The sequence below is a fragment of the Pelodiscus sinensis genome, chromosome 28, assembly GCF_052426305.1.
Source record: "Pelodiscus sinensis isolate ZL-2025 chromosome 28, ASM5242630v1, whole genome shotgun sequence".
Lineage (NCBI taxonomy): Eukaryota > Metazoa > Chordata > Testudines > Trionychidae > Pelodiscus > Pelodiscus sinensis.
The window spans coordinates 13989836-14014786 of NC_143079.1; the positions used below are offsets into that span (position 1 = coordinate 13989836).

At 56.6% G+C, this 24951-nt stretch overlaps 1 protein-coding gene across 6 annotated transcripts; it reads left to right on the top strand.

Moving 5' to 3' along the window:
- Window positions 1-247: 247 nt before the first annotated feature.
- On the top strand, window positions 248-22019 carry STAMBP (STAM binding protein). Of its 6 annotated transcripts, none has more exons than XM_075910632.2 (11): window positions 248-430; window positions 1684-1752; window positions 2498-2713; window positions 9165-9240; window positions 11303-11398; window positions 12651-13011; window positions 14516-14661; window positions 15718-15855; window positions 17213-17325; window positions 19066-19165; window positions 20020-22019. In XM_075910632.2, the coding sequence occupies exons 3-11, from the start codon at window positions 2511-2513 to the stop codon at window positions 20074-20076; spliced, it is 1290 nt and encodes a 429-aa protein (XP_075766747.2). In that variant the 5' UTR covers window positions 248-430; window positions 1684-1752; window positions 2498-2510; the 3' UTR covers window positions 20077-22019. The 6 variants fall into 6 exon arrangements, with proteins under 6 accessions (XP_075766747.2, XP_075766745.2, XP_075766746.2 ...); XM_075910630.2 differs by having other exon boundaries at window positions 249-430; window positions 1526-1752; XM_075910631.2 differs by having other exon boundaries at window positions 249-430; window positions 1529-1752.
- The last annotated feature ends 2932 nt before the right edge of the window (window positions 22020-24951 follow it).

Sequence of the window (24951 nt, forward strand, 5' to 3'; positions counted from 1 at the left end):
AGCCACTGGAGAGTGATCTGGGCAGGAGCAGCACCTGCCTCCCTGGAAGGGCCGCGGCCCCTTTAAGAACTTGCCCCTCCCCTCACATCGCGTGATGCCTGTTATGATTTCACTTCCTGCCCCCTGCCTGTACCAAGATGGCGGCCTCCCAGGACTTCCGGGCCGGCCGGTGACGTCAGTTTCGGCGAGAGGGGAAGAGGCCGAGTCGCCAAACCGGATGGCCCGGATGTGGAGAAGCCGTCTGATTGGCCGTTGGGAGCGAGGCCGGGCAGCCGGCCGCAGGCCAGCATAGAGCTTATTCCGCAGGGGCGGGGCCCGTAGTCCAGAGCGAGGCTGAGCGAAGCCCGCCCACCCGGAAGTAGCCCTGCTGGCGCCTGGCCCCCCCCCCTTCCGCGGGTCAGCAGCTGCCTCCGGGAGCCGCGCGCTGCAGGTCGGGCCCTGTCCGCGGGGGGGGGGGGGGGCGCTGAGCAGACCCCGCCCCGCCTCCGCCTCGTCTCTGGGCTGCAGGAGGCGTGACACCCCCCCCCCCCGCCCTGTTCCTGGGGGGCGGGGCCGGCCCGTCTGCGACTGGCCCCCCCTCGTGCTGCCTTGCGAGGCGTGGGGGGGGGCTGCCTATAGCCCCCAGCCTGGGCCAAGGGCCTGGGCGAGTCTGTGGGGCGGGGTGCGGTAGCCCGAGTGCCCCCCCCCGGGTAGGCGCCCCCCTCACCGGAAGGGCGGCCCAGCAGCTTTTCAGATTTCTATGGGGGGGGCTGCCCCCCCCAAGGGAAAACCGGGACAGGCGGGGGGGGGCTGCCCCCCCCAAGGGAAAACCGGGACAGGCGGGGGGGGCTGCCCCCCCAAGGGAAAACCGGGACAGGCGGCAGTTCGGGCCCCCCAGCCTGGGGGCTTGCCTGGGCTGCGCAAGCTGCGTTCGCGTGGGGCTAGCTGGGCAAGCCTGGCGAGAGAGCAGGGAGCCGGACGCGACCTCTTGCAGCCCCGGGACAAACCCCTTGCCTGCTCGTGGTGGGTGGCTCCGGAACTGTAGCTCAGTGGGGCAGGGGCGATTCACGTGCGGGGGAGGGAGGCTTTCAGTGAATTGAGACTCCTCCTTTGGCAAAGTTGGATGAAAGACCTGATCTATCGGCAGCTCGCAAGGTGCTGATGGGAATTAGACCACTAGTGATTTCACTCTAAGTAGATGCTGAGCAGGAGAGGGACAGATGGTTCCTCTCTGCTCCTGAACAGTGATCTTCCCTTGTTCTGGTGTGATGGAGCTCAGCCCTGAGCAGCCTTATGGCATGTAAGTGTCTTCCACCTGTCTTATGTTTATCAGCGTATAAGATGTTTATTCAGGGCCAACTCCTACCGCTCTTATTTAGGAACAGTTCCCATTGTTCACTAGGAATTTTGGCAGGCTGAGGGTTACGAACGGCAGGAGCTGAGGCCCTCAACAGTAAAGCTGGAAAAAATGCAACTTCTTTTGCCTCCAACTCTTAGGGTTCCCCAGGTCCGGTTGTCTCTAATCAAGACCTTTCCCCTTGTTTAGTAGGAGGATGCAAGAAACCATAATGCAGTGATTGTGGCAGTCTCCTTGCTGAGGGATTTACAGGATGTTACAGATTCAACACTATGATTTCACTGAAGGTTTAACCCATAAACTGTCTAATTCCCAGTGGGTGATCCCTGGAAACTGTCTGCTTTTAGTAATTCAGGTGGCTGGCCCTTTCTGCTCTCCAACGGGGTGAGGTCTCCATCAACAGGAAGGTGACACAGGTAAGAATTCTTGTATGAAAGCATTCCATTCTACCTTGCTTCCTGTATTCTTTGTAGTGCTCTGTGCTTGCAGCCTGCCTCAGACTCCTGAAATTATCATTGGGAACCAGAAAGGAGGAAGGTCACTTAATAATGTGATTGAAGAGAGGAATCTGGCACCATTAGGGTGAAGAGGATGTTTGCAGGAGCCAGGTGGGATCTGGTGCGGAGTGAGTTGGATAGGGTACTGTGCTTTCTGGTAGTTAGAGGGAAATTCTGCTGATTCTTGCTGCTGTTTAGGTATCGTGTAGTCTGTGGCAGTGATTGCCATGGAATCGGATCCGGGTGAGAACGTATCACTTACCTGTATCAGATGCTAATTTCTTAAAGCAAGTGGGAATAGGTGACACTTCGTCAAGTGTGTTAAAACACGATTGGTGAGCTGTTTAAAAAGGTACCTCGACAAATATCCTGACATGGGGGAAATTGAGGCCTCCACCTGATTCCCCTGAAATCACAGATAATTTGAATCGAGGGTCAGATAATCCTAAATGAATTCCTGCCCCCAAATCCAAAATGCATGTCCCTGAAAAGCGAAGCTCTGAAGGGAGCTGTGCTACTCCTAGGGCTCCTCCTTGAGGACTGATCAGCCCACACACGTTCTCCTTTCCTTGGAAAGCCTTTCCCACCTCCTTGGATCACCTGCATATAAGAGACTAGGCCTGGCTAACGTCTAGTTCATGCATTGGGTTTATTCTCTCTCTAGCCCATTGGCCCTTATGCCGGACCACACAGATGTCAGCCTCCTTCCGGAGGAGCGCGTCAGGAGACTGACCCAGTTGGGGAGCTCTGTGGAGGTGAATGAGGATGTCCCGCCACGACGGTACTACCGCTCTGGGGTCGAAATCATCCGCATGGCGACAATTTATTCCGAAGAAGGCAACATTGAGCGCGCCTTCATACTGTACAACAAGTATATCACGTAAGGGCTCCTTTGCTTTGCATTGGGACAGCTCATTTTACGCTCTTTGGGGGTGTTGGCATGTTGTCTTGTACATTATAATCCAGATAAATCACTGGATTAGGAGTTGGGAAAGCTGGGATTCCAGGCTTTGCCACTTGCTCCCTGTGAGACCTTGGGCAAGCCCCTGCCCTGCCTCAGTTTCCCCATCTGAAGAATGGGTTGAGAGCACTTTCCCATCTTTGCAATGAATGAGAAGCATTACATACGTGCCAAGTATGGGTATTGTTGATTGGCTAGACTAAGGGAGAAGTGGTCAGCTTTAAAGCCCGACATCTCCCAAACCATCTAGGCTAGAAGCATTCTCTATCACCGGGAAGCTTGAGTTAACCCTGAGAGCTGAACGGATGTGTGGTTGCTTTATCGCTCCTTTGGCACTCCCCCCGTTTGCCCCTCCTCGCTCAATGCCAGGCCCCTGTCTCTGACAATACCCCTTTACCCTAAAGCAATTCTCTCCTGCTCCCTTGCCCTGTTAATGCCTTTCTCCTTCGCTTTGGATGTTCATTCACCTCTGACTAGGGCTGTGAATATTTAAACTGTGGGGGCTAGAGCAGTTCTCTGTCTGCCACAGGCAGGGACTGCTCCAGCACCGTGGACAGGAGCTTCTCTGACCGGGTTTCTGAGCGGTGTGCAGGGCAAGCAGGGGAGCCTGCCTGGGGTTCCCCACTAGCTCTGTTGCTGGATCCGGTGGCTTGGTGGGCCGGATGCAGCCCGTGGGCCGTATTTTGCCCAGGCCTGAGTTAACCAGTTAACCGATAAAACAGGATTTTACATCCCTGCGTTACTGGCCAATGAGTAGAAGCCAGCAACAGAGCCTGTGTTCTGGGCTTTAGGACAGGGTTGGGTGTTGGGGCTTCCTTCGTTGGAGGAATAGCAGGGGGGAATAGCGCTCGAGAGTAGCTTACCTCGTCTGTGACTGCGGTGTAGCTCTGCTTGGGGCAGAGTTGAGATTGGGGTCAGTGCTTATCGCTGTCCCAGGTCATCTGGGAAATGCCCTCTCCTCATTAGTCAAGTGCTGAATGTTCTGCTGCTGAGGTGCTTGGCCTTTGCTCATCCTGCTGCCAGGAAACCGGGTCTGTGAGCAGGGGCCTTTCCCAGAAGGTCCACACACGGCAGGGAGTTGGTTTACCCCTTCCTGGGGTTTGCTTTTGTTGGCAAAGAAATGAACTATTGGAAAATTCCACTTAAAAGCAGCCTGTCTGTCTGGCCTGATGCTCATGCTCCTCCTTCAGGACTGCTTGGCGCGCATGCTAGATCCCTTCTCCCTACAGTGAGGTGGGGATCACGAGTCCTCTGCCTCCGTGAACCCATTTCACCCTCTCAGCACCTACCAATAAGGCGGAACGTGTCCGGCAAATGCTGCAAGCCTGTTACAGGGTTAAAATGTTCCCTTTAAAGTCACAGGTTGGACTCGGTTATGTCCCTGACCTGTCAAGACTGTACTCTGCATGGCAGCCATCTGGTGTGAAACATAATGGTGCCTCCCCTGGATAGGCAGGGTGGTCTTTGCACCCCTTTTTTGAGCCTGGTGCATTGTGATCCTTACTCTCTGCTCTGGATTGGCAGGGAGACCTTCTTCCTTGGCCCCATCTTGAGATGCCACCAGCTCCCCCCTTGCTGCCAAGCCATACAGAGGGGCAAAGGCCATCTCGCGCCCTGCAGAGCACCTCTTGCCATGGAGGTTTCCAAACATCTCGCTGTTGGGCGATGGCTTCTCTCGGCACTGGAGAGAAAGCTGGCAGCTGCTTAACCCTGTGCCGGCAATACACCTTCTGGGAGTGCCTGGGATTTCTGCCAAGAGCTAGAGACTTACCTGAAAGACTGTGCCCTTATCAGTGCCTCCCTGGGGACGCTGGGTCAGTCTGGACGTGTGCTGAGCGCTTGCTCCCGCGAGGCACTGAGCCGTCCCTGTGAGTGGAAACCAGCACCAGAGCCTGCGGTCTGGGCTTTAGGACGGAGCCTCCCTGCCATCGGGGACTTAGCTTTGAATAGTCCCTTCCTCTTCCTGCAGAGCCCTGCCTGCTGCTTGGGCGCCTCCCATCTGCTTGCTAACCCAGCCGGGCCCTGCTTAGCTTTGCCGTTCTCTCGAGCGGTGTCAGGCTGGCCTGTGGAGGCAGCTCTCTGGAGCGTGTGATCGAGGGGATTCTCTCAGGTGCCTAAGGGGGTTAGGCTCCTTTGCAAACTCCAACTTCCATTTATTTATGCACGTCCCTGAGTCGAATGAGGGATTTCAAAGAGAGGGCCCGTTCCCCCAGCGCGTGGTGGTTACCCGCCGTGCAACTCCTTGTCCTGCCGGCACTTGCCTCTGTACAGTTTCCTTCACCTGACCTCATTACATTCAATGCATTTTTCTCTGATTAGCCTGGACTCCAGCCTCTTTCCCCCCGGTGCCCCTTCCTGAGCTTTTATGGACATGGCTGTGAGCTCTGGGGGAGGCTGGTGAGTGTAAAAGCAAGTGGAATCTTTCCAGCTCCGTCCCTTGCACGCTGCTGCGTAAAGCTCCCTTAGCTAAACAAATGTTCTAATCGCTTCTCCCTCGTAATGGGAACAGACGGTGGGTTCCCCCTGCAGGAGCCTCCAGGTTCATGTGGCGTTGACATGTCCCTGAAAGCTCTGGGCAGGGAGAGCTGGGTTCCCGCAGTCTGCTGTCCCTGATGCTTGTGCATTGAAAACAGCCTTTCACGCGACCTAGATTTGATTTCCGGGCAGGGCTGTTTTAGCATCTCTGACAATAAGATCTGGTCTCTTGGTCTCGCCTGCTTCGGTGCTGTTCTGAAATGGCTCCATTGACTTCAGTGGGGTTCCTCGGCGCTTGCATTGTGGTAAAGATGCCCCAGTTTAGCCTTCTGCATTCGCTCCTGTGTCAGCTAATCCAGCAGGCGAAGGCAGAGCGAGATGCGGGTTGGAGGCAGCTGCGAGGCCAGGCCAGGCTAGCAGTGAGTCGCGCGTTTGTCACGAGAGTAATGAGCCATCAACACGACTTCCCTCGTGGCAGGCGATTTGCCTTGGCGCTCAGGCTGAGAACCAACCTGTGGAAAGATCTGATCTCGCCCAAGCGGGAGTGAGGGGCTTGAGGAAACAGTCACAAGGTGATCTCTGGCCTGGGGAGGGGATGCACCGAGTGGAGGATCTTAATGGTCCTTTCTGGCCTTGAACCAAATGAATCACCCCTGCACTCCCCGTTACTGGGCTGGACTCCCCCGTTCCAGCAGTCCTGTCAGTGGTACCCAGAATTTGCATTGCTAGGGAGCAGTGTGTCCCAGAACCAATGGGATGTGAGGGGTGTGACTGCTCTAGCCAGGTACCCACAGCAGCGCACGCATTGGCTCGATTCCATTTCTCTAATCGCACAAGTACGTCTCGGGCCCCAGGCCGCCCTCCGGACAGGGCGCCCTGGGTGGAGCGCGCTGGTGTGACTCTGACCCCCATCCCCTTCCCGCAGCTTGGGGGAGGGGAGGCAGTGTGGACTGACGTCCCTGGGTCCGAGCAAGTCTCTGGCTGCCTTTGGCGACGGGCACAAGCTAGAGCAGAGTGTTTCTGCCTTGCCGGGGGCTGCCCTGGCACAGAGCAGTCTCAGGATCGGGCACCTCCCCACTCTAGTCTTGGGCTGGATCGGGGCTGAAATGCCCACTCAGTCCAGGGCCGCTCCGTTCCCTGGGAGAGCGCTGCATCCTGCCTCGGGGGTGGGGCGCTCAGACTCGCGGCCTTGCTTTCCCCAAGCCCTTAAGGCCGTGGGGAGATCTGCAATGCGGGGGGCGGGTCCATGCTTTGACGGATGTGCAGCTCTCAGCCCTCTCCCCTCCGGGCAGACCCAGGCCTGGGAGCACTTACATAGAAGTTGGAGACTGGGTGTGCACGGGGAGAGGAGAAGCTTGTGATTGGCTCTGCGCTGTAGGAGCCTTAACTCTTGACTGTCCTGCCTTTGACTTGTAGCCGTGTGTAGCTCCTGCTGACACGGTGGGGCCGTGTGTCTGCTCCCCTCCCCTCCCCGCCCAGCCCCCCATGGCTGGATCGCAGGCAGCTGCTGTCTCTGCCGTTAGGCCTGTAGCATGAGCAGTGGTGGCTGGTGCTTTTACGTTCAGAGATCCTCGCTGGTCCCCAGAGAAGCCTTTCTGGGGAGGGCCTCTCTGTTGGGCTCCAGCATTTCAAATCCCCAATCCGATCTATTGGCTTGGAGGCCATGGCTGACTCGCCCCCTTCTGATATGTGCACGCGCCCCGCGAGGGAGGCCAAGCCGCTCCTGTTAACGGTGGTTCCGCGTCCGCGTCCCACACCCGGGTTTGCCGTTGGAATCCTGGTCCACCAATGGATCCCGGCTTTAGCTTCAGTGCAGTTCTGCCGGGGCCTACGTGGCTCCAGAGAAGGGTGCGCTCCCACCTGCCCAGGGCAAATGGTGCTCCCAGCCCAGCTGGTGGAGGGCATGGGGCTGCCTGGGCCACCTGATCTCACGCGGAGTTCTTGGTACGTTCCGTTCTCGGCCTCTCTGCTGAGCCTGCGGATGGACGGTCCCAGCTGGAGGGCGACTTACACTTTAGGGGCGACGGACTGAGGTCGCCAGTGTAAACCAGGCGGTGGCAAGGGATTTGGAGTTCTGGCTGGCCTGGCTTGGATTCTGGCTGGCGAGTGAGAGGGAGGGACAGACTCTGTATCCCGCTGCCAGGCCCCTGGAACTCTGATCTCTGCTCCTGATCTCTGCTTCTGGCCATATTGCCCGGGAGCAAAGCAGCGGCTTCACCCTTTGCAGGCAACGCCGTTGTTGGCAGCTGATTCCAGGGCCCTCGCCTGCCCCTTGGCCTTACCAGTACACCTCCAGAGCAAAATACCAGCCCCCCAGGGCAGCACGTCCCAGCCTCTCTCTCCAGACTCCGGCTTGCCCTGCACATGGAAACCGACTGTGTAGCTATCTCTGTATGTGCTGGAACCTGGGGGTCTGGGTCTCAGAGTCCGAGCCAGAATGTCCCCACGGCCGGCTTCAGCGCCGAAGCACAAACCTCAGTCTGTAGAGGCAGGCCAGCTCCCCGTGAGCATCAGCTCCCATGTCCCTCTGATACAGGGGCAGCAGCGTGGTGGGCGGGCCACATGTGAGAGTACATTGTCACATCCCTATCAGCTATACCAGCGGCTCTCACTGAGGTCCGCAGACCCATGGGGGTCCAGGAGGGTACTCCAGGGGGTCTGCAAGTCAGCTCCCCCCCTCCCTTCCCCCAGTGCCTCCTGTGCTCTGCAGGACAGCTGTTTCACCCCATAGAGAAGCACTGGCCAGAAGGGGGGTCCTTGGGTTGCTAAGTGTAAGAACCTCTGTGCCATGCTATAGTTTGAACCCAGCGCCTCTCTTGCCGTCTGGCAAGGGGACAACTTTTCTCCACCTCTTTTATGGCAGCCTTTCAAGTATCCCACCTCCACTTAATCTCCTCTTTTCCAAACTAAACACACCCAGTTCCCTCAGCCCTCCGCTCCTATGGCTTGTGTGCCATTCCTTGGTCATCTTTGGGACCAGCCTGCCAGCTCTGATTCTAAGGAGGTCCGGTCGGGTCCACTTGTTTCTTTGTACCACATTTCCTTGCACCACTGCTTAGTCCTTTCTGTCCCTCGTCTGAGTATCTGCCAGTCACCACTGATGCACAACCGCCCTGCGGAACTCCTTGCTTAGACCAAAAGTATAACTGGGCTCCAAAGAATTGGCAGTTAGCCTGTATGGTCAGGGACATAACCCCATGCTCTGGGTGTCCCGGGGCTGCTGGCAGCTTGGACTGGATGATGGGCTGGGTCAGTCAATAATTGTCCTGTTCTCTTCACTTCCTCTCTCTTCCTGGTTCTCAGCTAATTTTCATTCCAGTCAGTGAATGGAAAAATCAGCTGATTCTACAGCTGCTGCACAGATGGTTTCGTTCCCTGTTGCAGGCCCCGAGTTAGCGAGATCGTGAACCTCACTGATTTCAGTGGAACAGCGTCCGTGCTTGCGTGTCGCCCTGAACCAGGGCCACCGTGACTACTCTGCTGTATTCTTGGGCTGTTTCATTCCACTCCAGTTTTAAAGGAAGTTGTTGTCCATTGTCGTCATTTAATGGACGTTGTTGTTATTGCAGAGTGACTGGGAGTGTTTATACAGCAGCAGGAACAGGGGTGCCCTGGTCCATGACCGGGCGCTTTGAGAGCATAGAGTTCAGCGTGCCAGGTGCTGTACAAAGGGGGTCTCTATCCCAGAGAGCTGGGGAGGAGGTTAGTCTTTGGACATTTCTAGTGATGAGGAACGACCAAGCTCCGCACTGTTCTTGAGCACACGCGCGGGGCACAGCAGCTGGGAACGGAGAGAGCCGCTCTGTGTCGTGGTATGACCGCTGCTGTCCTCCCTCCCCTTCCTGCGCCTCGCAGCCACTGTCTGGAAACGCCATCTTTCTGCTCTGCCTTTCAGGCTGTTTCTAGAGAAGCTGCCGAAGCACCGTGATTACAAAACCGCCGTCCTCCCTGAGAAGAAAGACACGGTGAAGGTGAGTCACCGCTCCAAGCGGTGTTCCCGAGAGGCGCGCTCAGGGATTTCTACGGGAAACCGTTTAGATCAGTGGTTCTTAACCTGGGGTGCGCACACCCTGTGGGGGTGTGAGATGCCCTTTCGGGGGGTGCGAGACATGCCAGATTTTTATGATCTTCCTTAGGTTTAAAGAGCTGACCTACTTCAATGATTTTTACTAAGGGGTGTGAGAACCAAAGGGGTGCAGGCTGCAGTAAGGTTAAGAACCACTGATTTAGATCCTAGATGTTGGAGCTAGAAAAGCACCTGGAAGGTCACGTGACCGGTCACCCTCCCACTGCTGGGTTATTCCCTGTTCACTGGTCAGGGAAAGGGAGAGGTGGTTTCTGTGGAAAACTGCCATTTATTTTGGTCGGAAACTTCACTACTGAAAAGCCCCAAATGGGAATTGATTAGGGAGCTAGAACAGCTTCTGTGTGATTTGGAAATCCTCCCCCAGTGCCTTATGGGAGTTGTAGTTCATGTACCGTTTCCTCATTATCGGCCAGACTTGCAACCCTGTTCCCTGTGCTACACTCAGTGGGGTTGTCCTGCCTGCCCCCTGCTCGCTGACGGAACGGGGCTTCTACCCCTCCCCGTGGGAGGTGATCCCAGGTGGGCAGGGCTTGTTAGAAAGGGTCTTTCCCGACATTCAGCCTAGCTCTTCCGGTGTTGTGGTCCGTGGGTTGCCGTGCTCTCCTCTCGCTCCTCGGTGTTCATTGGCCCGTGTTCTTACATCGGTGCCTGTTCATCCCCCCAAGGCCTTGTCCACGCTTGGGGCCAGCACCCACCAGTGGGGTCACGGCGCCAGCATGGGGGAGGGGTCTCCCTGTGCTTTAGGAAAACGTGAGGGGCGTAGCTCCCAGGGCTGGGAACCCAGCTACACTGGCAAGTGATGGCACCGAAACGCTCTCGCTAAGGGGGGGGGAATCACTCCCGGAGCGCGGCAGAGTTTCAGCGCAGTCACTTGCCAGTGGAGACAAGCCCCGATCGGCACCTGAGTACTGTTGGCTGTTGTGAAGCCTGCGCTCAATGAGTCTTGAGCACGGATGCTCCTACGTTTTGGCTCTGAGGCGGGGGGAAGGAACGGCCGACTCGGTGATCCCCGCGTGCTGTTGAATTCAGAGCACGCAGCACCGTGGTCGGCCTGCGGGCAGCCAGCGGGCTCCTGTGTGAGGCCACAGATGTTTCGTTTACCGTTGCCGAGGTGCCGGATTTCACTGGTTTCCGTCTGCATCATTTTTTTCCGACCTGTGACGCGTGAAGCCGGGCCTGGGAAGTGGGGTGCATGCGGATTGCTCACCGTGACTGCGAGCGCTTCCTCTGCGGCCAATCACAGCGCTGCCACGGGTCAGTGGGCCGAGCCCACTAATTCTAGCTCCGTGAGCGCGGCTGCCCGGTCCCAGGAGCCCGTCCTGGTGACAGCCATCGTGCAGCCGCTGAGATGGAGGAGGCCCCTCGTGCAGCCCACCCACTAGCCCAGGTTGCCCGGCGCTAGCTTTGCACCTCTGAGTAGGGCCCCAAATGACAAGTCTCTGCAATGGCCCAGCAGTGCAGCCAGGGTTGGCACACGGGACTTTCCGAGTGCCGGTCTTGTGCTCAGGCCACAGCGCCTATGGATAGAGACCCTCTAATCGGGGCCTGTCTCCTCCCCAGCCTCGTGCAGCTCCTTGGGGTGCAGCTGCACAGGTCTGGTTCTCACTGTGCCCATTGGGGCAGGAAGCATGGATGCCCCCTCCCCACCCAGCACCCAGTTAGGGGGTGGGAAATGAGGCCCCTGCATCCTCGCTCTGCCAGCATGTGATCCCGCTGGGCTGTGGGGGGACACACCAGCAGGACGCTGCCACTCCAGTCACATCTCTGGGTTGAGTGCTCCTTTCGCAGACTCCTGCCTCCCTGTCCCAGCCTGTAGCTTCACCTCTCCCAACGCCCCTTCCTGCAGCGCAGCTGGGAGCGCAATGTGCTTTGGCTCTGTGCCGGGCGCCTGCCCCCATCTAGGCCGGCTGCCCTCGTGACCTCGCCCTCCTTTCCCCTCCCTCCAGAAACTCAAGGAAGTGGCGTTCCCCCGCGCGGAGGAGCTGAAGAAGGAGCTGCTGCAGAGGTACAGCCGGGAGTATGCGGAGTACAGCGAGCGAAAGGCAAGTGACGAAACGTCTGTGCCGCCAGGGAGAGCCGGGGGCTGGGAGCCGGGTTGCGCGAGGTCGCGTTGTCACGGTGCTGGGAGCGAGGTCGCGTTGTCATGGTGCTGGGAGCGAACTCGCCGTGTGCGCGTTGCGGCTGCCTCGTCCTGGGAGACTCGCGGCTTCTTCCAACGTCACCTCTGTGTGTCCTCCCTGCCGGGCCCTCACGCCGGGAGGAAAAACTCCCCTGCAGAGTCCATCAGCCCAGCCTCCTTCTCCCGCAGGTCGCTCCTCAAGCCTCCCCTTGGCTGGGAGGCAGGGAGAAAGCTGCCAGGTGACAGCCGTTAAGAATTGTGCACATCCGATTTTTTGTTACCCCATCTGCCCCCCTCTCCCCTCAGCCTCATTGTCTGATCGGCGTGTTCAGACCGAAACCGCTCAGCTCAGACGAGGGATGTAAAATCCTGTTGGAGCGGTTAACCGGTTAAACATTATTTAACCCGTTAACTAATTAAAGGGGAGCAGGTAGGGGGCCGGAGCAGCCCCCACCCATGGGGAGCCCAGGCCCCCTGTGGTGCTGGAGCAGCCGTTCTTCCCACGGCAGGCAGGGAGCTGCTCCAGCCTCCACCCATTAAGCAGTTAAACGTTCACATCCCTAGTCCAGACGCGCTTCACGCAACGGGGATCAGAGCCGGCTTGAAGCTGGATGTGACAGCCAGCTGGGATCCATGGGCCAAAGCTCCAGTGGCCGCCTGCACTTGTTGAGCATGGCTTGCCCCTGCGGGGTGTGGCTGTGTGTGGCAGCTCATGTAGAAGGAAAGCTCATGTACGGAGGATTCCTTCTGGGGGGATAATCCGGGGCGGGGGGGGGGGGGGCTTACCCCAGCTTGCTTTGATCCGGCTGCAGCAAGTCTCTGCACCCCTGCTCTCCCCTCTGAATCTTCCCCCGCACCATGGCATGAGAGTTTTTTCTTTTGGGGGTGTGTGGGGGGGGGGCGGTTGCTTCTCAGTCAGGAGCCAGGTCAGCGAGGTGTTTTGGTTTTTGCTTGCTGAGAGCCAAGTTGGAGTTTCGGGGGGTTTTGGCTGCTGCTGTTGCTTCTTGCTTGGGTGTGGCGTCTGACCGATCTTTACTTTCTGTGGGTTGGTGGCCCCGGCTGGAGTGAGGTTCCCGCCCGTGGTCTATGGGATTGACTGTGCCTTGCTCCGTTACCCTGTCAGTGCCGGGAGCCCCAGTGACCTGTCCCTTGTCCCTGCCTGTCTCCCCTTGCAGAAGAAGGAGCAGGAGGAGTTTGCCCGTAACCTGGCTCTGCAGCAGCAGCTAGAGGAGGAGAGGCAAAGAGTCGCCCAGATGAAGCAGCAGCAGGCGGAGCAGGAGCAATTTCATGCCTTCGAGGAGCTGATCCGACGCAAGGAGCTGGAGAAGGAACGGCTGAGAATCCTGCAGGAGTTCGGGAAGCCTGACCTCACTCCTGAGTCTCTGGGGGGACCTCTGATCCCAGGGGTGGAAAAGCCCCCAACTGACTTAACCCCAAAGATTCTGCCTGCCGGCCCAGTCGCAGAGGCGGTGCTGCCAAAGCTGCCGGTGGTGGACAGATCTCTGAAACCCGGAGCTTTGGGGAGCCCAGAAACCAGTTAGTACATTTGGAATTAACCTCCCCGGTCGGTGTTGCGGGCGTTAACCTTCCCCCTCCCCCGTCGGTGTTGCGGGCGTTAACCTTCCCCCTCCCCGGTCGGTGTCGCGGGCGTTAACCTTCCCCCTCCCCCGTCGGTGTCGCGGGCGTTAACCTTCCCCCTCCCCCGTCGGTGTCGCGGGCGTTAACCTTCCCCCTCCCCCATCGGTGTCGCGGGCGTTAACCTTCCCCCTCCCCTGTCGGTGTCGCGGGTGTTAACCTTCCCCCTCCCCCGTCGGTGTCACGGGCGTTAACCTCCCCCCTTGGTGCCACTGGTGGCTGTATTCTGGCTGTATTCTGGCTGGAAGCTGGAATTAGAGGTGTCACAAATGGTGTCAGACTCAAGAAACTAACCAAACACACGTGCACATAATGTATTCAGGACCCGTCCCTTTGCGCCTGCCCCGGAAGAGCAGCTGGTAATGGTGGTGGCTGCTTGTGCTGCCCAAGAGGGTCTCTGGAGTAACCCTAAATAGCTTCTTCCCCCTTAAGAGGCCTCGGCATTTGAACCTGGAAGTGGCTGAGCCCTCTGGCCCCTGCTCCAACACAGCCCATCAATAGGCCTGTTCCGCTTCAAGCAAAGTGCTTTGCAGGGGTGAGCGCCAGCTTTCAGCTCCTCGCAGGACTGAGCTCTAGCTGCACCCACCTACAGGCTGTAGCCGCGCTCCGATCACGGGCCGGAGTCTCCTCTCGGCCACTGGTGGGAATCCCCAGTGACCAGAGATCAAACTTTGGAGCCAAGTCGGTGCTGCTTTGCCGTTTGTTTCCCTTTGGCTTCTCCCTCCATCTTGACAGCATCCCCAGAAAGGCTCTCAGGCAGGTACCTCTGTTTCAGGGCACAGATGGGAGGAGATGTTACCGAGCCTTCCTGTGCATGCGAACTGGGAGGCACTTCAGTGGAGTCACGCGAGTGTGAGGTGGCGGTGGGGCCCAGCATGCTGTTGTCTAGATGGTGTTAACCCTGTTGGTCACGGCTGTGGGGCGCTGCTCTCGATACCAGAGCAGCAGGGAAACCCAGGACGTTTTTCATTTTTTTTTTATTTTTTTTTTTGTAACTTCCCATTTTAAAGAGAGTCAATTTGAGACTTACTGGGCTGCCCGACCTGCTCCCGGAGCGATGGCAACTGGCCGTCACTCCTTCACAACAATGTGATTTACCCACACCTGCCTTCTGTTCCTGGCCCCATCGCTGTAGGAAGGCCTCTCCCCATCTCTGTGCCCCTCTTTCCCATCTCCACAGTGGGGAGGAGAACGTTGATCTGCCTTTGGAAAGCCCTGGGAGAGGGCTCAGCACGGCTATGCAGGCGCTAAGGAGCAGCCATGCTTCACAAAGCGCAGCGCTGTGACCCTCGTTTTATTTTTAAACCTCGGCCCTGAGCATTTGGGGCCGAGATGATTTCTCCTCCTCCTGGGGTATTAACCTCTCCTGATGTTCGTGGCAGTAAATCTTGCCTTGTGTTCACAGCTGGCCTTCCTGTCCCCGCAGACATGACCATCGAGGGCCTTCGCCATGTCGTCATCCCCAAGGAGCTGTGCTCTAAATTCCTCCAGGTAGCCGATGCCAACACAGCCAGGGGCGTGGAGACGTGTGGCATCCTCTGCGGGAAGCTGGTAAGCTGGCATCCGATGGCAAAGCCATGTCGATACCGTGTTGCTCCTTTGGCCCCTTGGCCTCCCAGACAAACCGCTGTGGCTTTGTCCGGCGCTGGCTCTAAAGCCGGCTCCTATGTTGCTTTTGAAATTGGCGTTGCACGGGACTGAGGTTGGCCCTGCTCACTCTCACGTCCAGGATGGCACAGGACGTGGCTTTCCATTCATTGCACCGGCGCTGGGAGCTCAGCCCCACCCAGTCAGTCCCTGTGTGGGCTAGAGTCAAACTGACAACCTCAAAATGACAAGGTTTCTGGGGGACCCGGGAGTGGCCGGTCCCTCCTGGAGCATTGGGTGCAGCCCCTTGGTGACTGCTTCTCCTCATCCCGTTGATAACTTCGTCCAGCTTAACGTCCAGGCGGGGTGCGACGGGAAGGTTTTTACAATAGGGTGCGTGCCGAAGCTTTCTGGCTGCCTAGCACTCTGGCAAAAGGACACTAGGCCTCTGCTCCGGGGTCGGGCCCGTAAAAAGGCCTAGGGCCTTGTGCAACCTCATGGAAACCTACCGGTGCCCTGCTGGGCTGCTCTGTCCAGCATCCACTGCCCCGTGGGATCAGACACGGAATCACAGAAATGCCAGGCTGGAAGAAGTCACCTAGCCCAGCCCTCTGCACTGAGGCGGGACCAAGTCAGCCTAGACCAGTGTTTCTTAAGTCGGTGGTGTGCCGCAGAGAACAACAGTTTAAATGGCCGCCCTTAAAGGGGCAGACAACTTTTTTTTTTGGCTCAACAAAAAAAAATCCCCATTTAAAAAAAAAAAAATGATTTGGTGTTCCTCAGCCTTAAAATGTTTAAGCAACACTGCCCTAGACCATCATGTTCTTAAAAACGCACGGCCTCCCTTGGTAACCTCTTCCAGAGCTTAACGCCCCAGACAGCTTTCCCTGACATCCAGCCTAAATGTCCCTGGCTGCCCATTACGTCGTCTCCTGCCTTCAGCGGCCTTGGAGAGCAGTTGAGCCCTGTCCTCTGGTGACCACCCTGCCCTGTAAACCCCCCTCCCCCGCTGTCTTCCAGCTGCGGAACGCGTTCACGATCACGCACGTCATCGTCCCCAAGCAACACGGAGGCCCCGATTACTGCAACACGGAGAACGAGGAGGAACTGTTCCTGATTCAGGACCAGGCCGACCTCATCACGCTGGGCTGGATCCACGTAAGTGCTGCCGGGAGCCAGCGGGCCTGGCCTGGCAAATGCGCTGGAGAGGGGATAGGGTTGTGGGGGAGCATCCTCTGTGGGGTTTCTTCTTGTGCCACAGCTGGAGGTGAGACGCTGGCCCAGGTGGTTCATGCTCTGATCCAATCTGGCAAACCCTATTGGCAGCCCCCCGCCCCCTTTAAGTCGTTACTTTGCCCCAAACGGACTGTGCACAGAAACAAAATCTTGGGCAAGTTCCTTCCCTTCTCTGGATCTCACCCTTCCCCCCTTCAGGGATGTGGGTGCTGCCCCTTTAACATTTGGTCTTGAGTGGAAGGTTCCCCCTCCCGGCACGCTTAAGCTGCGTGTTCTGTCCCAGATGCTCAACTTCCCTGCGGAAGCTCCAGCTCTGAGCCGGGTGCCTCTGCTTAACCCGGCTGGCAGTTCCCCGGGACGGTGCTTTCCTCAGCTTTGCTCCCAGGCATCCATATGCTGCCCCCGCCCCGGCGAGCCAGCTCCAGATCCCCCTCCTGCAGGGCCCAGTCTGGGCTCCCTCCGCCTCGGAAGCAGTGCCCAACACCAAGCAAAACACCTTGAGCTGCGGGACACTGTTTCCAATGGGGCAGCTGCCTTGCCAACTCTGGCAACTACTGGAGAGAGGCCGGGAAGCCCCCAGGGCACTAGCTTCCCAGCGTCCTCCCTCTCTCTCTCCAAGAGCCAGGGGACCTGCAGAGAGCACCTGCCTTTTCCTCTAGGGAAGAGCGAGGGTTGGGAGAGTTGTTCTAATCCCATTCAGTCCACCTGACGCCAACCGATTTTCATTGTTTTAGACGTTCCAATTAAGGATGCCAGGATGAGAGACAAAACCAAAGGTCCTGACGGACCCCAGGACTGTTTTGGAAGAGCTAAGGGGTCAGATCCAAGGCTTGGGCCAAATTCTAACTGACCCATTTCTTTGTGTGGCCCCTGCAGTCATGTCTGGATCCTAGAATCTCACCCCTTTTACTATGGCTGCTGAATTAAACAGCTAACCGCTGCCACCCCAGAAGGGGCTGCATTTTGTTAATATGTGTGAGGATTCACATGTGAAGGTGCGAACATTAGAGCTTGCAGTTATGTCTCAGAGCTCACTGAGGTACAGGGTTTCCTCGGCAGCCTACCCCCTTCTCTGTGTCTTTCTCGGTCTACCATCAGACAAAGAAGGGGGGCGTAGTTTGAAGTGGGTGTTTGGCCGGTCAGATATTCTTAAGGTTTAGCGCGGTCCTGCTCTGCTGATCGAGATCATGGAACAGAAAACCTGCCCTTTGTTAGTAGTTGCTGCCGGTTGATCTGTGGCCTGGCTTCTTAACCCTTTCCTTTGTCTGTGTCCGTTTAGACTCACCCAACACAAACAGCTTTCCTTTCCAGCGTGGACCTGCACACGCACTGCTCCTACCAGATGATGCTAGCCGAGTCCATAGCCATCGTGTGCTCGCCAAAATACCAGGAGTAAGTACCAGAGTGTGTTTGCTCCCCAGGCATTATGTTCCTGGGCAGTGTTACGGGAAGATGACAAGAGGGGCTTTTCCCAAGTGCTGTTTATTAGGTATATTACGGTAGTGCCTTGGAGCCACCAGCACGGAGCAGGACCCGGTTGTGCTGGGGGCTGTACGAAGATGGTCCGCGCCGGCAGTCCTGGTAGGCCATGTCTCCACACCCAAGCTGGGCTGCTTTCGCAGGGTCAGTTAAAATAGCCACAGCCCCCTATGTGGATGCAGTTAGAGAAACCTTCCTAATCCTAGAACAGTATCCACACTAGATCCAGCTGTATCAGTCCAATCGCGTCCTCCCCCCTCCCCCCACCCCCCCCCAGTTGTCCCAGCGCAAATGCCGCGTCGCATGGGCAGGAGGCCTTCTGTGCCCATGTCTCCTAGAAACCGGCGTGACTGGGAAGCGGCTGAGCTGCTTGTGCAAATCCCCCCCATAGGTCTCGCTGGAACTGGCTGGAAGCTCCTACGGAATCACACGGTGGCATTGGGGGTGGGGGCTCGGGCATAGGGCTCTGGAGTGAGATTGCAGAGCTCTAGGGTCCGTCCCCAGCCCAGCTACACACGCCCCATTGGACCTGCCCCCTCTCTCTGGCCCCTTGTCCCCATCGGTGCAACTGGGAGGATTCCTCTTTCATCTGTGTGGGCTGCAAGCGCTATGGGGCGGGGTCTGTTTCCATGGAGCCTTCACTGCAGCGGAGGCTCCTCGGGGTAGGTCTGTGGACTGCGTGTTTCCAGGACCGTGTCTGAGCGTCCGCGCTGCATAGAATCCTAGAACTGGACGGGCCCTCGAGAGGGCAAGTCCCATCCCCGGCCCTACGGCAGGACCAAGCACCGTCTAGATCGTCCCTGACAGGTGTCTGTCCAGCCTGCTCTTAACCGTCTCCAGTGATGGCGATTCCACAACCTTCTAGGCAATTTTTCAGTTCTTAACCACCCTGACAGTGAGGAAGTTTTTCCTAATGTCCAACCTAAACCTCCCTTGCTGCAATTGAAGCCCCTTGCTCCTTGTCCTGTCCTCAGAGGCCCAGAAGAACAATTTTTCTTCCTCCTCCTTGTGACACCCTTGTAGGTAGTTGAAAACCGCTAGCATGTCCCCGCTCTGTCTTCTCCTTTCCAAACTAAACAAGCCCACTTCTTTCAGCCTTCCCTCCTAGGTCCTGTTCTCTAGGCCTTTCATCATTCTCGTTGCTCTTCTCTGGGCCTTCTCCAATGCCTCCATCTTTCTTGAACCATGGTGCCCAGACCTGGACGCAACACTCCAACAGGGCCCTTATCAGGGCAGAGCAGAGCAGAAAACATGGCATCGTAAACCTGGGCTGCCCCTTTGTCCTACAGCCAGTGAATGCGCCCACCCTGCCCTGTACCAAGCTTCTGACATGGGTCTGCAGCTTGAGCTGCCTCCGCCCTGCACTATGAGCGCTCGGCCCTGTGTCTCGGCGGCTCAAACCCGCCCCTCCGGGTGGCCCTAGGGCTCCCCAGTGCTCCCTGACCAGAGGCAGGGAGGTTAGTGTGTGGATGGCAGGGGAGGCCGGGCCCAGAATGGAGTCAGGGTTTCCAGGGCAGTGTAGACAGACCGTTGGTGCTACCGGGATCCACCTAGGACACAGTAAAGCACGAGGGGGAGGGGCTGGTGTCTGTGGGCTTTGTCGTTAAGACGTCGGTAGGAAAACGAGTCGCTCAAAGCAGCGTATCTCTGCAGGACGGGATTCTTCAAGCTGACGGACCATGGCCTGGAGACGATCTCTTCCTGCCGGCAGAAGGGCTTTCATCCGCACAGCAAAGATCCACCCCTCTTCACCGTAAGTACCTGAAGAGAAGGGCCACTGAGAACGGCAGCTTGTTCAATGGATCCCTACGTCTTAGCGATGCTGCAGGGCTGGGCTGCAGTCGGGGGGAGGAAGGGGCGGTGACGCCCCCCCATGGAACATGTGGGAGCCTGGTCTGGGATAATAAATGCAGGGCTGGGGGGGAGCTGGACTCCTGGGTTCTGTTTCACACCCTGATTGGCGTGCTGGCCGTTGGCAAGTAGCCGTCCTGCTGAGGCCGTGGTGAGAGCGCTTTGAACGCCTTGCTAACGGGGGCGGTCGTCAGGTTTGTCCACGGAGCAGCTTTAACTCTAGAGCTTGTTCCTGTGTCTCAGGCTGTCTTGCCCCTCCTCTAAGGGAGGCACCATGACCCAGTGGACAGAAAATAGGGACTCGGGGCATCAGGGCTCTACTGCCAACTCTGCCAATGACTTGCTGTTTGACCTTGGGCAAGTCACTCCATCCCCTCTGCGTCTCAGTACTCCAGCTAGAAAATGCTGCCTCCAATTTGTAAATACTTCAGCATCTACCGATGGCGGGTGCTTTAAGTGCAAAGTAGAACTTATTCCTGGCAGAAGGGATGGGTTGATGAGTAGGACACTGGACTTGGACCAGACAGACCTGGGTTCAGATCCTGCTTCAGCCTCGGACTCCCTGTGGGACCTTGGCCAAGTCACTTAATGTACCGGGGTCTTCCCTCCAGATTGTACAATGGGGCTGCCTGACCTCACAGAAGGTGATGTAAGACTCGCCTCCGCTGACGGGGATCGTCCAGTCAGGGCCATAGGCGTAGGGTCGATGGGCTGCAAGGGATGGGGATGTTTGAACAACTTTCCTCTTTCTTTCAGAGCTGCACTCATGTGTCGATAGCTGAGAGAGACGTGGCGCTGATGGATCTTCGATAATCCCACTGCCTTAACCCACCTCTTTGCCAGGGAAGATCGAACTTGTAGGCCGAGGGAAGCTTTTCCTCCGTAGCAAACGATTTCCACCGGCCAAAGTGATTTTCAGTAGTGGCGGTGAGGGTGGTCATCTCCTCTCGGACGCACGAGGTCTCTGCCACCCCTCTGGTGTCGGGGGATGGTGAGATTCAGGGGGAGGGAGGATTAATTTGGATTGAAAGGAAAAGAAAAGAAAAAGCCAACACTACAAGGATTATCTGCTCCAATAATCAGTCCCTCTGCGACCCTTCCAGTGAGGTTCATGACGACAGCTGTGGCCCTGAGGCTTGGCCAGGGGATGGGGGTGACTGGAGAGCCCTGGAAAGGAAGCTCGTGCCAAACTCGGATCCCCAAAAACTTCCCCCCTTCTCTGTGCCCTCCACAGCTGATAAGTGCCCCATGGATTGCAGTGGGCTGTAGATCAGCACGTTTGTTAAGCCGCAGGGGGCCTCAGGCTCGCACTGAGCTCCCTTTACAGTTGCGTCCTCACCGCACTGGGCCTCCCGTGTGCCGAGAGCATCATGAAATGGGACCTCAGGATGGGTCCCTCAAAATGGGACCTCCCCTGTGGTGCAGCCACTCCAGGTTAGCACGGGAGTGAGGAGCAGCCCCACAGCAGGCCGTGCGCTCGAGAGGAAACTGGTTTCAGTTGCGCAGTTGCCATAAACAGTGGGTTAAATCTTCCAAGGGACAAAATGTAATGGGTGTGGGGAGAAATGCGACCCTTTGTTTTCCTACGGTTCCAAACGGGCACTAAGGCTGGGCTTTGTTCTGCTTCGGTAATCGCTCAATGTGGACGTAAGAGGGTCATTTCTTATGGAGGACTCGAGCAGTAGGAAAGTCCCCTAGCTCAGCTGTGCTGCCCAGGTGAGGCCGCTTCTGGTGGGTTGACACCCAGCTGGAGAGATGGAACGGCCCTGTCCTGCTTCTAGCCTGGGAGTCCCTCGGTAGATTAATTCCTGCGGTAGGAGTACCGGAACTGGTACTGAGCGTAACCAATCTAGAGACACTCCACGTGGGGCTTCTTAGCTGGGGGACGGCTGCATCCCCTTTCTAGGTCCGTTTCCCAGTCTGTAGACCGGGAATGATGAAATGGACCGTATCTCTGTCAACCGCTTTGAGAACTAGCGACGAAAAGCGTCCTGCAAGGATTGTGCTTCAGGAGCGGCAGGCCTGTTCCCAGGCATGTGGGGCAGGGTACCCCGGAGACCGCACTGGGCAAGAAAACACTTAGAACCTTGCCAGGCCCGGGTCCTCATTCCGTCCTTCAAACACCCCTGGAGATGGGCCAAGTTGGGATCCAAATGCCTCCCTGTTAGGATTCAAGTGATGCCTCGAAGAATCTTCTCTCCATCTCCATAACTTCTCATTGCTGCTGCCTGACTTCTCCCTAGAAAGTCATAGCAAGTTTAACTCGGGTCAAAGTTCACATCCCCATGAAGTCCGGAGATGACCTGTTGTGTAGCATCCCTGAATGCCAGCCACAAGTGTGACACTTTGTTCCTGTCAGATGCCAAACTGTGACTCTTCTTTCCCCCGTTGGTTCTGTCCCAGTGTCTGTTAGTCTCGAGAGAAGAAATGGAGATAACCAAGTATTAGGCCCTGTTCCCGCTTTCTAATACTCTTCGTGCAGTCTAACTCTCTGATGTGTTAGATTAGCAATCAGCATTAAGTGCTAACAAGCTGGATTTTCTGCCTTGGAGTGAAAGACTTTAGGCTTTCATTCTGGAGTAGCTGACGGTAGTATGCGAGACATTAACCTCTTATGTTTGGGATCTCGTTCCTTTATCGACGCGTTTGGCTTTTCATCTGGAATCTAATATGTGCCCTTACTGACATGTTTTGCTGTATGATAATTGGCAAAAAAAATTCTTTGGTGTACAGTTTAATACAGATTGGAAATATTATTGTGGTGGGTGTGTTCTGTCATTAGTCATCCACCAGTCGTGTTCTGAGCTGATTTAACCTTTTTTCTCTTGGGCTACCAAAGGAGGGAGGGATTCCTCTTTTTATAGGTGCGGAAGTGACTTGTCCAGCATCCCACAGCTGGAGGGTCCTGGATTCCTGCTGTGTTCTTGCTCCGATCGTGAGGTCATAATTGGAAATGGACCCTTCCTGGCAACCAGAGGGGAGAAGAGCAGAGAATGCTACTGGGCCTTGCCCTTCCTTACAAATCCCATGTAATTGGGAATAGTTTAGAGCAGGGTTTCTCTCTTTCTCTGAGCTCCCCTCTCCGCCCCTAACATTATAAAAGTCCATAGCCCACCTGGCTTTCTGCTGATCCAGTGGATGAAAAGCCATGCTCAATGGAGAGTTACATAGTTACCCCCCCCCCCCACACCCACACACACACACACTTAGGCTACGTCTACACTGGCCCCTTTTCCGAAAGGGGCATGCTAATTTTACAGGTCGTAATAGGGAAATCCGCGGGGGATTTAAATATCCCCCGCGGCATTTAAATAAAAATGTCCGCCGCTTTTTTCCGGCTTTTAGAAAAGCCGGAAAAGAGCGTCTACACTGACCCCGATCCTCTGGAAAAAAGCCCTTTTCCGGAGGATCTCTTATTCAGTGTAGACACAGCCTTACAATATACATGCATCTGACGAAGTGGGTCTTTGCCCACGAAAGCTTATGCTCCTACACTTCAGTTAGTCTATAAGGTGCCACAGGACTCCTCGTCGCTTTTGCAGATTCAGACTAACAGGGCTACCCCTCTGATACCTTACAATATACACACGCATAAGATAGGCACAGAAATCAAAAGCAGCCAACGACAGGAAACCCTCGTCATTTGCAGTGGATGTGTTCTGGGCCCTGTGACTACGCAGTACTGTGAAGAGCGAGTCTGTGACTACCAAGGGGTTCCTGTATTATTTTTGTTTTACTGCATGCGCACCCCCGGCTGCGTGGCCCAGAGCTGAGTCGCAGTACTGACAGCTCTCCTTCCCCAAGCCCTGCCACCCAGGGCTGCCGCCAGGTTTATTGTGGCAGACCTCCTGAAACTGATGCATGGAGGTCCACGAGTCCTACAGAGCCCTGGCTAAAAACCACTGGGTTAGCACCTGATTCAGTTACTCTGACATGGGTCAGTGGCCCCGTGTTCCCCGTGACGGCAGCAGACTAGTTGGAGGAGAAAGGAACCGTCCCTCGGGGGTAAGAGGATCAGACTCTGGCCCCGTTGTGAAGATGGCTGGGCTAAGATGTCTCGTCTGCAAGCTGGAGACCGGTTCCCGGAGGGGAATGGAGAATTGAGCCTTCCCTGTGGGGTTGGATTTTACACATCGGTGTTGCAGAAATGTTGCCGCCTTGCCTGTGTCTGCCAGGTGACTAGGAGCCCTTTGAGATTCCGCTTCAACGTCCTCCCGGGCTTGCAAACTGATTTCTAGCGTGGCGCTCGCTTCTGTGGAGACGTTGCCTCGTCGCTCCCTCCCCATCTATTCGTGGCCCCTCTTGGCTCCCTGGGAACAGCCACAGCTGCAGCCAGGGCCAAGTACCATGGGGGAAGTGGTAGGGGTGTAATCGGGTAGTCAATTAACTGATCAGCAAAAGCTGCTGGGTTAATGCCCCAGACTACACGCAGAGACCCCACCAGGATGTTTTTTAGCAGCCTGGCTCAGTCCTGGCTTGCGACGGGTCCGGGACCCACCCCTGCTGCGGCTCCGCATTTAAAGCATGTTCAGAGCCAGGTGGAGTTCTGGTTTGCACCGAATCCGGGAGCTCAGACCCTCCCCAGACAGGCTGCTGCCGCCTTGTTAGAGCAGCAGCGCAGGACAACAGGCAGCCGGTCCCCAAGGGGAGCTGGTTTTTAAACTGGCTCCTCTCCTGGACTAGCTCTGGCCTGGCACCCCACCTATCAGAGGCAGCAGTGAGGAGTGACGGGGCTCCTCAGGAGTGAGGCCGGCGCGCACTGGCTGCTGGCCCCGCCCCCGGGGACTAGAATAGTCGACTACCCAATAATTCATGAGGTTACTCGACTACTCAACTAACCACTATTTAACATCCCTGAGAAGTATTAAAAACACTAGAAAGACAGGAAGCGCGCTGGAGATCAGATGGGGGTGGAGGGGCCTTTTCTTCACTTCCTTCTGGGCCCTGAGGATTCCTTTCTCTTTCCTCTGCCAGCAGCTGGGATGAGTCTTGCCATGCTGCCGGCTCTCACGGCCTGAAAACGACTTGGATGCCTGTCTGACCTCAGGCAGGTTTAATCTGGCTGTGGAGAGATGCAGCTAAGAGACCATTACAGTGCTCTAGTCTGACCACCTGTGGTGGCTTAATTTTGGAGATGTACCCATTTTACAGATGGGAAAACTGAGGCATGGAAGAGGGCAGTGACTTGCCTGAGGTCACCCAGCTAGTGGCAGAGCCAGGAATGAAACTCGGATCTCTTGAGTGTGTGTCGAGTGATTTAGCCACACTGCCTTTCTGCTCTCTCAAATGCTGTGAATCCACTCTCCAGAGGCTTGAATTCACATAAGGCACAGCACTAAGGTGCTGCCTCATGGCCTAGCAGGGGGCAAGTTGTCTTTAAAACACAAAGCATTCTCCTTGCTTGCTGTTCGCCCACTCCCCGGCCGGTCTGTACCCCTTTGCCTCCAGCAGTCCCCCTCAGTTCTCATTGCAATTAAGCCCAGTTCCAGGTGGTGTCTTTACTGCTCTGTCATCCAAGACGAGGAGCTGGCCAATGACGTGTCAGAGACCGGGAGCCTCCCGGGCAGCGAGATATTTGGGATTCCTCGTAGCATCCTCCTGCCGGAGGCCTGGTGTGTGTCAGTGCCTGGATTCCATTCCGCCGGCTGCAGGATGCCAAGTGCGAGTGAGCCTGGGAGCTTGATTGGC